Below are 15,763 nucleotides of genomic sequence, written 5' to 3' on the forward strand. Positions count from 1 at the left end.
TTTTAATTGAACGCTTGCGCGCATGATAAAATAACGTGACATCACAATGAAATTGAATAAAAAGTGATTCAAAGTAAAGAAAGCTGTTCAGTTCATGAAATGATGAAAAACATTGAGATTTCATCGACTCAATCTTATTGAAAATAAAATTTTAAGTTTTAAAAAACATTATAACCCTAGTATTTTATGAGTGACTCTCAAATCTCCAAAATTTTCCGTCGCGTCGACTAGTGATTTGCAAATTTTGGTATTTGTACAAGAACAATTTAACTGTAAAATGAATTCACTCACATAAACAACACCCAAAACATGTCTCGAATAATTAAAGAAATAATCATGCATAAAATTTGCCTCGATTGATGATGATGATGATGATGATTGTCATATCTTGACATAATTTGTTGCCATGAATGTACTTCCAGATGCCTCGCTCTGATTCATAACATCAGAGCGTTCAAATGGTGCTGCCCTTTCCGACACGAACTCCATGTCGAGCTGACGAATTCACTGAAGGTAAGCATTTGCATATTGCATATGCACGTTTTACCTGTTTCAGTACTCATGCACATTAAATGCATAAAATTGAAGAATTTTTAGAATAAGTACATATTTTCATAGTTTTACGAAAACTTGATCACATTTTCATAATTTTTCATACGAAATATTGCTCACAGTATATATATTTGTTATAGTAAATGTGATAAATCGGTTATTACGAATCGTCTTGGTGAGTTTCATAAATATATCACTTTTACCAGTGTGAATGTGCATAATGCCCAAAAAAAAAATTTATTAAATTTGATAAATACTGGAAAAATCATTACTTTTACCGGTGATTATGCATAATAACCAAGTGTCGTTAGTAAATTTGATAAGTAAGCCTACTTGAAATTTATCGCCTTTATCTGTGATTATGCATAATAACCCAGTGTAATTGGTGAATTTAATAAAAAATTTCCAATATATGAAAAAATTCCAAATGAAGTCCAGTATATGTGATGAATGTAATTGACCCCGACATAATGATAACAAATTTTACGATCGTACCTCGATATAATGATACAATGTATGTATGAATTATCATGTATAGTATACCATGTAGTGCGATTTATCATGTTTACCAACGACACGACACTTGGGTATTATGCATAATCACCGGTATAAGCGATTAATTTAGGGAAATTAATGTTTCCGTGCACTTTTCAGTAAATTTGCATATTTTTACAGAATTTTCCGACACTGTTTTAGTGCACATAATCCGGGCTCTAGTTATGAATAGCTTTAAATGATCGTAATAATTATTTGTTATGTCTACTTTAATTTCTCCATCAACTTTTTTCTTTCATTTCATTCAGCGGGGTACTCTCGAATGGTATAACAACGTCAATGCAGTGCACGAGCCCCTGAAGAAGGTAAGCTAAACGTCGCTTGACAGCTTTGGTCGGTAAATTGTTTTATACTGCTATTGTTAAACTGCACCTGCAACTTGTAAATATAAGGAACTTTTAGCAAATCAGTGTATACCGGAAAGTGTATATTAAATTCAATTTCTCAGTGTATAACAGGGTTGCACAACCTTAGGCTTCCGGAAGGTGTTGAGGAAGTAAAGATGCCAATTAAATCTGAAAAAATTGTCAAAATGGAAGTAAAGTTGCTAACTATCGCTAAAATTGCTATAAATCACCAATGACGGGGGAATAGAGGGCTAATGCAATCGATCAACAATGTAATTCTTCAAAAAAAAACCGTACGTATAAATTTGACAAATATGTGAAATGAATACATTTATATGCCTATAATTAATTACGATTATTAGTCAAAATTTTCATCATGTAATTTATAATCTCAATCCTTGATTTCAGTATCAAGGATTTAGATTGCATTTCGGGTCATATGGTCAGTTTGTATATTCCAGTTTCTTTCCTACTGTCTGAAAAGGTTGTGCACCCTCGATGTATAACAGGGGTCTTCAACGCATGGCCCGCGGGCCACATTTGGTCCTCGTAGCTTTTTGTCGTAGCCAGCCGATCCTTTTTAGAAAATGGTTGAAAACACTGAAAACTGATTAATTCTAAAATTATTCTAGAATAAATGAAAGAAATTATTCTAGAATAAATGAAAGAAATTATTCTAGAATAAATGAAAGAAATTATTCTAGAATAAATGAAAGAAATTATTCTAGAATAAATGAAAGAAATTATTCTAGAATAAATGAAAGAAATTATTCTAGAATAAATGTAAGAAATTATTCTAGAATAAATGAAAGAAATATTACCAGAACAAACTGATGAAAATTCAGAGTTAATGAAAGAAAGAATTCCAGAAAGAAATAATTTCAGAATTTATGAAAGAAATAATTTCAGAATGTATGAAAGAAATAATTTCAGAATTTATGAAAGAAATAATTTCAGAATGTATGAAAGAAATAATTTCAGAATTTATGAAAGAAATAATTTCAGAATTTATGAAAGAAATAATTTCAGAATTTATGAAAGAAATAATTTCAGAATTTATGAAAGAAATAATTTCAGAATTTATGAAAGAAATAATTTCAGAATTTTCGAAACAAATGACTTCAGAATTATTGGAAAAAATATCTTATTAATCTATGAGGGAAACAATTTGGTAATTTCTAATAGAAATTATTTCGCAATCAATAAAATAATAATTGCTCAGTTATTGAAAGAAATGATTTTTCAAGATATATTTAGAAGGAAAATAATTTTCCGAATTACCGAAATAAATAATTACAGAATCATTTAAAGTCATTCCATATTGAAATTAATCTCAGAATTACTTAATTTAATTAGTAAGTGATCAAAAAAAATTTCGAAATTAGTGTTAAAAATATTTAGAGAACTGATCAAAATTGATAATTAATGAAACAAATAATTTCATAACAAATGAAAGTCCTTTAATTATTTTTGTCACTGTTTAACTCGGAGGCCAGTTCTATTCGCGCCTCGAATTAAGCCTAATAAATTCTTAAGATGTCACTGAATTACATGAATCCGCGAGCTTCGTCGGAAGTTTCAATTCGTCCCCCCCCCCCCCTTCTCCCGTGTCGGAAAGGTTGAAGACCCCTGGTGTATAATGTTCCCTGACACATACGTGAACGTCCAAGCTATGTGTTTGAACTGCTGCCATTTACCTTTTGTAGAGACAGTGGCCAAAATGCGGGAATTTTTGTGATTGTAAATTTTTTTGCTGAGGGTTTGCTTGCTCTGCCTAAATAAAGCGGACAGTCTACGAAACGGCATGGAAGTTTCAGTTAGTGAATTGTTCTGATTTTCGTAGGCAAGTAAATGTGCACTGAGAGGACTCATTGATATGGTGAATGATCTCAACACTGATATTTTCAAAGGCTATGCATACTATAATGAAGAATTTGAAAGGTATATATTCCTGTCGTAAGTGGTATTCCTTCTTCTTTCTCTGTCTTTTTCTTCTCTTTCCCGACTTAAAGATCCTTTTTCTCCCACTTCATTTTCCAATTTTTATGCCTAAATAACTCTCTTTAACTTTACAAGTCTTTGGTTTCTATTCTTTCAGTCCCCAATGCTTTGTGTTCACTCTTTATCACGTAATCGACATTTATCGTATATAATAAGATATTGAATTTAAAAATTTAATCTATTTATATTGTTGATTCAATGCATTTGAAATGACATATCATAAAAACAATGATAACGTATTGTTTACAAGGGGCCGTTCATGTATTACGTCATCATCGATGGGGGGAGGGGTTTCCGATTTGCTGACTTTTGATGACAGAGGAGGAGGGGGGTTCGGATAATGCTTACATCATCAACCACCCTTTATGAAAATATGAAAATATGAAATATTTTCAATGGCATCTTACTCGGTGTGCCAAAAACGAAAAAAACCTTTCGATAGTTTGTGAGCACTTGAAGTAACATTCCCCCCTATTGATAAGTGCCCTATAGAGCCACTTTAGTGGTCTCTAAATGTTTCGCGGATCCAAGTGATCTGGAAATGTGTCCGGGCCGCTTAAGTGCTCTGGAACTGTGTCACGCATCACTCAAGTGATCCGTAACTATACGCCACGGATAACTTAAATAATCTGAGAATATGCCGCGGGTAACATGAGTGATGTAGAACCTCACCGGAGGCCACTTAAGTGCTCTAAAATTACGTCACATGTTACTCAAGGGATCTCTAAATGTGTCACGGATCGCTTAAGTGTTTTGGAACTGTGTCCCGGGTCATTTAAGTGATCTGAAAATGTGCCACAGGCCGCTTAAATGTTCTGGAATTGTGCCACGGGGCACTTAAGCAATTTGTAAATGTGCCGCTTTGTTCATTTTTACAAAATTAGGTAGGCAGCATCAGATAACCCCTCAGGGCCATATTTGGTCCGCGGGCCAAGGACCTTTATGCGATTTATCATTATATGGCTTAGACTCGCAATGAATTTATTAAAGATAAATTTTTAGTTCATAGCCTTCAAATAACATTGAAATTAACAGAAATTGATTATAATAACCTATAAATGTATTTTCTTCCAAAATTTCAATTAAAAGAAAATATTTTTTTGCATTAAAAAATAAATTTTTGATTATCAGGGGGTGGGGCACGTGCCCCCTATGCCCCCCTCCCGTGTACGTCTCTGATCACACCAATATGCGTTATGATTCAAAGGGGCAGAGCTGATGGCGAAATTTTGCTGACACGGAGGGAAGGGGGTCAAAAATGGCTAAAAATTTGCTTACGTAATACTTGAACGGCCCCTAATTGACAATTTTTTGCCGTGCCATCTAAAGATGTAGAAAGCGGCTAAAATTAATTTCCGCTATATAAACCATAAAGACGAGCTGACGATAAAAAAATTGAATCATTGTGATAAATTTAAAAAAATTTATTGACCCGACCAGGACAGTTCCCTAGGTTGCGGGTCCCCGGGCAGATCTACATCCCGTCCCCGGTCTTTCTCTACTCCAGCGGTTCTCAACCGGTGCTCCGCGGCCGTTCGAGGGAAATAAAAACAAACAGCAAATTTGAAGAAAATAATTATTAATAATCAAAATAAATCAGTAACTTTGATGAATAATTAAAAAATGGGCATATACGGAGCTCCGTCAGAAAAATTATACGCCAGAAAGGGCTCCGCGAGTAAAAAAGGTTGAGAACCGCTGCTCTACCTCCTTGTTATCTTCACTAGGACCCATCTTTGAGCTCTGTGTCATGGTTGCCCCCAACTTAGTTACGGTGTATCCAGTCATAACGAGAAATTGGGTCTTATAATATTTTGAAAATATCGTCCCCCACATGCTAGAATCAGGAATGTGCGATGCCCATGAAAAAAAAAAAAAACGTGGGAAATGACGCTTGAATGTTTACTTTACCATGTTTATATTCCATAACTTCCATTTAACTATGGAAGTTATATTCCTAAAATTTTTTCTAATACGTGTTTCAATAGGGATGCACATTGGCGTTTAAAATAAAACAGCAAAAAAATAAGGTATCCAACTAGCTGATTTTAAAAAAAAGTGAAAATATGCACATTCATGCTTCTAGCACGAGGGTGACGTTAATTTATAGCTAGTATATAATTGACTTTTTCCTTCATTATGATGACCCCCATGAAATAATTTTGTTCGTGTATTTTATAAAAATTTTAATACTAATTTTTTTGTGGTCAAAATGAAAACTGAAAGATAAAGTTAATAAACAGATACGGTTCATCACAAATTGAATTTGGTACTAAAGATTATTGTCAACCAGTCGGCCAGTTATAATACGCATACTTAAATGTAAAAAGTGTATTAAACACCTTTGGGGGGAACTCACTACGTAAGAATAACAAAAACCATGTGGGATATTCGTTATGAAACTATTGTAGTCCGATAACCACATGGTCATACCATATGTCCTTGTTGAAAACTAATGTCTCGTAATACATTAACTGCTTTTTCGTTTTTCGTGCATTAAGAAGGAACTAACTTCTTTTAAAAGTATCATCAGCGGAAGAAGTATGCGTGTATTTCATATTAATTTAGAAAAATACGTGCGGTGAAAATTTAGTTAATTTCTAATGTTTTTCATTCAAATCTCAAGTCAAACGTCGCAACATTTCAAAAATAATATACAACTTTTTGCTGAAGATAACGTGTTTTTGTTCCCATGTGATCATCTCTCTTTATATGACCTATTTCTATGTTGTTCCCTCTCCTTGATTATTTTTATGAACTGAATAATCAATTTGAAATTTTATGATATCTTAGCATAACTGGCGTCGCTTACTCAGTAGTCATTTACAAGCAACTCGAAAAAATGGTAAGTTGCATTCGAATTTCAGTTTTTTTTTCGTTGAAACCAAAAAAAAAAGAGTTCTATTATGTCATAAGTTATTATCTGTGACATTAATTAGTTCGGCCTCTTCCCTGATTACGGATATGTATGAGCATTTCACTACCAAAGAATATACAAAAATTTCCTGTGATGTAAGAAACTCGCGCATTCTTCTGCACTTAAAGCTCTTAAAGAGCGTTTTCAGAATTCGTTTGCTCTGAAAATTATAATATCGAAATATTAAGAACGTTAAAAATAAGAAATTATCGCAACTACATCGAAAAAATCTTTACTGTAGAGAACTTAAGGTACTGGGGTGCAAATGCGTATTATACGAGAAGTTCAGTCACACATTATCAAAAGGATTAATTTCAAAAGTGTCCTGAAAATTCAGCTTGTGCTGCCATCTAATACTATAGAAAGCGGCTAAAATTTATTTCCACCATGCAAAACACGAGAGCTTAACCAACAACACCCCCCCCCCCCCCACAAAGAAGACTTCTTTAGGGTGTATTGGCTTAACGCTCTAAGCGGCATTGACGAGAAATCTCACCTCCTTTATTTTAGCATTTACAAGCCTAGATGTTTTGTCAAGTTAATTTCTCGAAGAGAGGGAACATTTTTCTCTATACCCCCTACTTTTTGCACCTGCTGAAAATGGATAAAAAAATGTCATTCATTTTCATTAAGGGAAAAAAAAAAAGATATGGCTTTTTTTTTTTAATTTTCAACCTGACAGAGAGGGCCTTCTTTAAGCCGTTGATAGTATATGAGACTCTTGTCGCGACGTTAAAATTTTTATACTCGGTAGATATGGCATGTTATAAAGGGGTTTAGTGATTTCTCTTATGCCGCGAAAAGGGTCAAGCTAAATAATAAAAAATTGAATCGTTATGATCAGTTATAAAAATGCATTGAGCCAACCAGGGCAGTATCGTATGTAGCAGAGTTCCAGCAGATTTGCTTCCCACCCAGTCTTTTTACGCCCAAATTTCCTTAACTAGGACAGGGTCCTTGGAGCTCTGGGAACCGGAGCTTCGCAGTGTTTCCTCCACCCCTTCCCTCACGCAGTTACGGCGCTAAAAAAAACCGAGTGTGTCGGGAACGAAGAACTGGTGCTTATGATAACATTTTACAAATGTAAAAAAATTAGTTCATTACTAACTGTTTTTCCTTTTAATATCAATGAAGCGCCGAAAATAATTTCGCTCGTATATTTTATATTGATTTTTAAATTTTCTTATCAGTTTTATATTAATTTTTAAACAGTTTTTATAATTTTTTAATTAATATTTTTATAATTTTTACATTACTTTTTACTAATTCGTACATAAATTTTTAATATAATTTTTTCATACGTATAATGTAATGGGATATAATTCGCTGCAAAGTAACTTAATTTCGATGAAACGGGCAAGATCGGCGTTTATATAAGAAAGTACCCATTTAAAAAGAATTTTTCATAAAAGTGAATCAAAATTTGAAATGTATGTGTGTGCGTGTGTACAGTGTATCTGATTGTGTTGTACTGAATTCGAACTTGTTTTAATGATTTTCAAGCTTTCAGACGAGCTCACACGATGGCTACAGGCGTACGAGGTTTGTCACGTGATTCACGTCTGCCTATTGCGTAGCTGCTTAGAAAAATATTTTCTTTTTTATCGTTATTTTTATCTCTTTTTTGCATATTTCACAGCTTTTTTTTTATAGTATTTAGAAAAAGAAAAATCAGCCGTAGAAAAATAGCTTTTCTTTTCTCTCTAGTTAGACAATTTTTTCATGTAAATATTGTTTCATTTCTTCATATGTTATTTTAATGTTTGCTTTTCTACTTTTTTTTAATTTGGTGCACATTGTGGCATGCGAAGTGTAGTTTTGGGTGACGGAAAATGAGCATGCTCTTGTAATGGTATATAATGTAGAAGGAAAAAAAACACGAAGGCATGCCGTTTCTCTCGCAGTATTTTTCTTGATATAATGATGATACTGTATATGTAAATATGTTCATTTCTTAAATCTTCAGTTCAATAAATTTATGTATGAAAAAAAAGATCCTGCATAAAATAGAAGTGACAATAATAATGTAATAATGTAATGTAAATAGACATTTGAATAGATATAATGTTGCAAATATTTCTCCGTAATTTTTTCACAAAAATAAAAATACTTTAAAATGACGTATCATAGTTTCCGCCGTGCATACGTACCCTATACAGGATGGAAACTATCGTAACTATCGACCGCCCTATAATTACCACCCACATACGTGATTCCTTGTGAAAAATTAATATGGGAAAGTGGTTTTCATTTTTTAGGATCGGACGAATATTTCGGGAGTTACAGCGTTTTGCATTTTTGTGGCGTGTCAGTTTTGTAACGGTCAGTTACGGGCCAAACCATCATCACCGAAAGTAAAATTCTTCCTCAGCAGAGGGTTGCAGGCTTTTTGAAAATGAACTGAAATATTCTATTCCGTTAGAGAGAAGCCGAGATCAGTGCAGTATTTTCTTTCACGATTGGCGCTTTTTTGTTTTACTTCGTGTAGAGTGATGTTAACCTTATTATTTCGTGTTATATTCACTCCGCCATATTGGCAAATTTATCACCAGATTTGTAAAGCGTTAGCCAAACGAGAGATCTATTGGAAAAATAGTTTTTCCCGAAACTTAAATTTTTTTTGTCAAAATGCGGTAATTTGTTCTTCTTCACTATCAAGTCCAATTTTTTGAGGGAAGGTGCATAAAATGCATAGTGTTTATCGATCGTTTTTTCACGCTGTCGTTTTAATCGGATTACATATTGATTAATAAAACGGCAATATTTTTTGAATTATTTTAACATTTCATCGAAACGCATGAAAAGCTTCAATGAAGGATGTAAAAATGGTAACTTGACGAAGGTGACTAGTGGGAACAGTAAAATAGTAACAACGATTCAATGAGAAACTTTTAATCAACTTTGTTAGTTTATGACACGACATATTCAAAATAATTAGTGGTTTCGGATTTTTTCTATTGATTATTCATCGAGGGACATTTTCGTACCGATTTCTACATGTTGCAATAAGGATCTTCCATTTCTTTGCGACTGCAATTGATTTTTACTGAGCCTAAATGTTAATAAATTTACTTTACCTTTTTACACAAGACATATTTTGACACGACTTCGAAATTTATTCTGCATTGCATGATTCGCGCAGAACTTGGTCATTTTTTCAGATGGAATTTCATTCGGGGGGGGGGGGGCCTCTTAGCAGAGATGGACTTAGGCACTACTAATTTTGCCACCCCTAGGAGATGCTCTTATATATCTAGGAGATTATATATATATATCGTTTCTTAATTTTTTTTTTTCCTGAAAAATCATGTCCTTTACATCTTTACTGTCTGTTCTCTAAGTATGGTTTGGAGTATTGCTTCATACACACTCGTAACATAAATGAGAAGTCGAAAATTTTAAACTGTATTTATTAGACTTCATCGTGACAATTTGTAACTGTGATCGATTTCATTCAACAAGCTTATCGTGTAATCAAGTTAATTGTGCTGCAGAATTACAATCAAAAGGCGTGGCGAAACCATGGGGCCCCTTATCTAGGGCCGGGCCCTAGACTGGAATATTTGGCGTGTTCCCAAGCCACGGACCCTTCTATAGTGAATTTATAGCATGAAAAAAAAATGATGATAAGTGTCCCGGGCCCTCGGGCTAGACCTCTATCGGCTCCACCCGTGTGGGGCAAGAATGCAGGGCCGTCTTAAGAGTACCATGGGCCCCTGGGCTGAGTGATTTTTCTTAGGCCTACCAGGCAAATTTACATGTATGCTCCTCGAAAATTTAAACTATATCTTTTCTTCGTGAGCTTTCCCCTTTCTCTTGAGGCCCCCGGCCCGTGCCACCCATGCGTTAAGACGGCACTGCATGAATGCAACATGTAAACCTTCGGACACAATAATTAAACGATCGCATAAAAATTTGAAAGTGCTCACACGCATAGAAGGAAGAACAACCAGTTTGCTTTTTCTAGATATCTCGTTAGGGTTACCATTGCTGTCTAGTTTGAAAAACGCCAAGTTGTACGTTTGGTGTATGTTCGGTAGATTTGGAAGTGACGTAATCAATTTATAAAACATTATATCTCATTAATTATGGGTCAAATCAAAAAACTGAAAACACTTTTCCATATCAGTTTCCCACAAGGAGTCACGTGTGTAATTATTGGGCGGTCGATAATTAAATAGCCATAAGTCAGTGGAGTTCAGAGATTTTTTCGAATTTCTAGAAAAATACTCGATGAAATACGTTCTGAAATTTTTAAGTATGTAAAATGTAGTATGCATCTTCCAACCATCAACATTCAAATGATTGGATCGAGCGACAAATATTTTGTTCCATTTCAATTTGTTTACTTCAGCGTATAACTTTCTACGAGTAGTGAGAAATTTACGAAATCGTGCTTTTTTCAGCATTTCCTGGTTTTTTTCATTTCACTGCAGTTTCCGATCGACAAAAGAAAAACTAAATGTAGTATGCATGCCTGCTTGTATAAAAGTGTGCTATAAAAACTTTTTTTTCAAACTAGAGCGATCCTACCGTCCTGTGGTGTTGCATAGCATGCGTGACGCAAGAAGTGTTGAGGCTACGTAATCTCATAGACGTCTGCGAAGCGTTTTGTTGGTTAAACGGTTAAACGGTGATTGAAGGGAAGGGGGAATAAGAAGAAACCTTTCTCTTTATCTTATGTCTTACATCAATATTAACGTTTTCTTGCAGATAAGATTTCTCGTTATGCAGATGAAATATTTTTTCACATAAAAAATCATAAACTCATAAACTTCTTTTTTTCTTTAACTTTGAGCTGACCCAGAACGGACAATTTATCTGTTTTTTGCCGTTATTTTTTTTCCCCCCTTCTCTTTGCGAATTTTTTTCACCGAAATGAAAATTATATCTTGAAACATGTTTGGTTGAGCAGTGAAAGTTGTTGTCGGTAAAAGATTTTTACTCTAAAACATGGTGTGCCTTAAAGTAATATAAATCCATGTTATTTACATGTGTAACTTTTGCCTTCAATATAAATACCAAATATGTTATCGACCGTCTTGCAATTTGATGATTAAGCGCAAACCAAATAAATTTATTTCAATTCATTTTTCAAAAATTGACATTCATTTATCTGAGATTCCAAGCATTTATAAAAGTTTCCCTTCCCCTCCTTTTCATCTCAAAACTGTTAATGACGAAACTAAATAATTATAGTTTACTCAGAAAGTACTCTTTGTTCTCATTGAATTTGATTGTAAGGATCATTACACTTAATTCTTTTCGCTGACCATTTTTGTTTAAAAGTTTTAGTCATTTTAAAAGCTATTTCATCCGAAATTTAATTCTTGTTCTGATCGTGCGACGTAATTGAACTGAATTATCGGTACTGTTTCAAACACAACTCTTACAAATCCAGATAGATTAAAATATTCATTGATAAAAAAATGCGTGCTAAGTATGTGAAACTTCGATAAGAGGTTAAAAGACCAAATCCAAAATGTTCAACATCGCAGGATTCAAACAATATGATTTTGAATTATCTTTTTTAAAACGAAATGTCAAAAAAAAAAAATTATCACTAAGAACGGAGGAAATTAAGCGGTGATAGGGAATAACAGTAATTATACAAATACTATATTTATTACGATAATACAAAAATAATAATTGGGGAAAATGTAGAAAATAAAATTTTTGTACAGTTCCCCCCCCCCACAAAATAAAAAAAAAAGATAATGATTAATATTTGGGCCTCTCTACCGAAAAAAAATTTGAATGGAAATTCTTAACATTTGTTTGGAAATTCTATGGCATATCCGTGATATAAATCATTAGTTTTGGTGTCTTCTTAATGACATTAATGTATTCATTTTAAAAAACATTGTCATTTTAAGTATTGAAAAATCGAGAATTTCAATCACCGCTATCTCACCAATTTTTTATTCAAATATCACGAGGGTTAATTTCTTTTGTTACAATAGATAAAGGAGGAAATTTTGCAAAGAGCGATCTTTCTTTGTCAGGAGGGGGGAACTGTATAAAGTCTTTAATTCCTATAGTCTCCTTTCTTATTTAAGGTAACAATTTCAAAGCTGAATTTCCTTCTTTTTACTTAACATTTTTTGAAACTTTGTTTAAATTTCAAAAATAAAGCATCTGTAACTCAACAAGTGAGTTTGATGTTTCCGTTGATACTGCACACAATATTGTGTAAAAAGACCTGAATTATCTGAGAGTGTGCTGCTAATAAATACTCCCATAAACAGTATTGACTGAACACTTGAAGATGGTTCTCAGGTAGCAGCATTTGACGCACTAAAACAGTGTTTCCTCAAAGTGGGTGATATTTTTCCCCTGTCGGACGATGAAACGTACCGGGGAGGGGGCAATTACTGCGGATGCAACATAGGATCCTATCAGATAGCTCGGAAAGGGCGACGATGAGAAATTTTTTTCCTCTGAGCGGGTGGAGGGGGGGGGCGAGAAAGAAAATTTTTTAGAAAACTATGTGTTAAAACAATGAGGTTGAAGAATTCTACTACATATAAGGACAGGGACGGAAACGTGGTATCAATTTGAGTCGGAAGGCAATCTGCCTGTGTGCGGAATGAATCCAGTCTGAAGAAGTCATGAAAGATACTGTTGAGGATTGGTTGAATCAGCAATAACAACTTCTCGAAGAACGGAATTTACTAGACCTACTATACCAAAAAGCAATGGAATGCCTTCCTTAACGGCGTGGATGAAAAAATGTGTTGAAAAAAATGTATGCTGTAGTAGCCGCTGTGGTGGTCGAGTGGTTATAGTGACAGACTCGCGGTGCGAGGATCCGGGTTCGAACCCCACAGTGGTGGTCGGCTGAAGTTGGTTTTCTGTGGTTCCCAATTTCAAAGCGCAAATGAGCCGATCTCCCCGTTAAAAAGTCGAGCAACAGTCCTACAACGATAAATCATTCAATCATAACACTTCACTCATAGTTAGAAAAACTAATGGCAGATGGCAGTACTACACATAACAAGCATTACAGAGAAACAACAAAACTTCACGTCAGGTTCGAACGCATTTATATGCAATCGATGGCATTTCACTAATTTTTAAGGCACATTTTAAATATATTTCCGATGTATAAATTCCAAAATAGTATTTCCAAAAATATTATCTGTTTTTTTTTAGGCACAGCCCACATGCCCTCCCTTCCCTGCGTCCGCCTCTGCCTCAACCACGGACCCCCGGAAATTCATATAGTCCCAGGGCCCCGAACTTATTAAGATCAGGCCCTGACAATGGAATGCCATACCTGGCGGTGAAAAAATACAGGGTTTGTTTCAAAAAGAATCACCCGATTTGAAAATGCTTATATTACGAAAAATATTGAATATAGACACTTAAGATTACTTTTATATTACATGGCTAATCATAAAGTTTTTTACAAATCAAATTAAAAAGGTGCTCAATATGTCCACCTTGGGATGCACGGCATGTGTCTGTACTGTAGTCAAACTCGTCCCAAACTTTTGCGAGCATGTTTGTGTCCACTGCGAGGGGATTTCTGTGGACTATGGTAGAAACTGTCGGATGCGCTCCACATTTTCGTCTGACATGTGGGGATGGCCAGAGGATTTCCCTTCATACAGACAACCCGTGTCTCAGAATTGTTAATGCCATCGCCTAATTCTCTGAGCGGTAGGAAGTTCAACACCAGGGTATTGTCGACGAAAAGCACGATGAACAGTTGTTACAAACTTACACTTCGCGGAGCTTGGAACACAAAACGATTTCTGTTGTGCAGTCGCCATCTTGACAAGCACTGAAGTGGCAGCCGAAGGAAGAGCGTTAGCGCTACCTGTCGGGAACTGCGTGAAACTCGAGATTTTCCTCTTTCTACCTATACATTATTCGATCAAAACGGATTAAAAGCTGAATAGTTATGATTTTTTTTAAATCGGATGAGTCTTTTCGAAACACCCTGTATTTCTGATTAGTCGATATCAGAAAGAAGGAAATCGAAAATAAATTGAGATTTGTTTTGTGCGAGTGATTGTACGATAATACCTCTGTTGACGCAAAATGCAGATAAAAATCAGTGAATACGATTTCACAATGAATTTTCACAAAGTGTGTAAATTATACGTTGTGTAATTTTACGATTTTGTGAAATTAGGTGAACGATAAGATGGGATGTCGCATACAGGATGTCTGCAGCAAAGTCATTCCGACGGAAGAGGATCAGGAAAATCCATCGACGGACTACATGTCGGTCGGAACAGCGACCTTCGAGCTCTACATGGCACTCCAAGAATTCGTGAGGTTTCGCGAACATATACCCTCCGAGTGAGATTTCTTTCTTATCTTACGCGTATTTCTTAATAGACTACGCACCTTTGATACATTCGGGTTGTTTAGAACATGGCACGACGCATTTCCTATTAATATCTATATAATCTATAGATAGGGATAAACAAGTTATCAGCGAACTAGGAAGAGGAAATAAACGAAATAACAATTTTTGTACAATAATCTGAATTGACCAAGATCTTTAAAAAAACGTTTGGTTCCAAATTTCAGTATTTTTCTTTGGTCCTTCCCCCTCCCCCCACACACACACACTCAATTCAATTTTTTTTCTCTAAAGTGTTGATTAATAACTTGAAAACTACTCAAAAAGACAGTTTAAATCCCTAATATCGGGAGAAATTTTTTTTATTTCCAATGGTGTGTACAGAGTGTGTTATCCTTTATCTTTTGAACAGCTGGTGATAGAAAAATACTTTCAATTACGAAAAGTATCCAAATAATGCGCCCATTTTAGATACGGCATGTCATATCTTTTACTAGGAGCGGTATAGGTACTGAGCTACAAAATGATTTTTATGCAGTTCCCGTTTCCTCTAACTTCCCATTAAAAAGTTTTGTCCGGTCTCCTGAGCCGAACAAAAATGCATGTTTCTAAGTGCAATATTAGCCGAGATATTTGTGTCCAAAAATTGTTAAAAACGACGGAAAGACAAGCAATATTGAGGGGAAAATTCAAACCATTTTTTTGCGGTATATTAAAAATTTTCCAAATTCTGAGATGCCCCTTTAATTTTCAATCAGCAATAAAACATAATTTTTGTTTGGAGGGGAGTCACACACACACACACACAAAAGACACTGGGCAACAACTTTTTAGTTATAAATTAGAGGACGAGGGACATTATGGGAAAAACTACGTTTGGTATCTCAGTGCATATACGGCCCCTAGTAAAATGAATGGCTTATCAAAAATATGCACGTTATCTGAATACTTTTTCTTATTGAAAGTACGTTTCTATCACCAACGATTCAAAAGATAAAGTGTGTAGAAGGATACGATACTTTACACCACTGGTTCTCAACCTTTGGAAGCCCGCGGCCCTGTTTCATTCAT

General features: G+C 34.7%; 1 protein-coding gene across 1 annotated transcript in view; it reads left to right on the forward strand.

The window, feature by feature from the left end:
* The window catches only part of LOC149083122 (BAI1-associated protein 3-like), a 251,584-nt gene that overhangs the window by 216,594 nt on the left and 19,227 nt on the right, over window positions 1–15,763 (forward strand). The window contains exons 16-21 of the mRNA XM_089236788.1: window positions 423–513; window positions 1,356–1,412; window positions 3,298–3,410; window positions 6,249–6,300; window positions 7,876–7,914; window positions 14,516–14,685. Coding sequence (XP_089092914.1) covers window positions 423–513; window positions 1,356–1,412; window positions 3,298–3,410; window positions 6,249–6,300; window positions 7,876–7,914; window positions 14,516–14,685 — 522 coding nt within the window. The remainder of the gene's footprint in view (window positions 1–422; window positions 514–1,355; window positions 1,413–3,297; window positions 3,411–6,248; window positions 6,301–7,875; window positions 7,915–14,515; window positions 14,686–15,763) is intronic.

This window comes from Pholcus phalangioides, unplaced genomic scaffold (assembly GCF_987345545.1).
Source record: "Pholcus phalangioides strain wild (caught in Gottingen) unplaced genomic scaffold, Ppha-v1.0 ptg000009l_1, whole genome shotgun sequence".
In the NCBI taxonomy this organism is placed as follows: Eukaryota; Metazoa; Arthropoda; class Arachnida; order Araneae; family Pholcidae; genus Pholcus; species Pholcus phalangioides.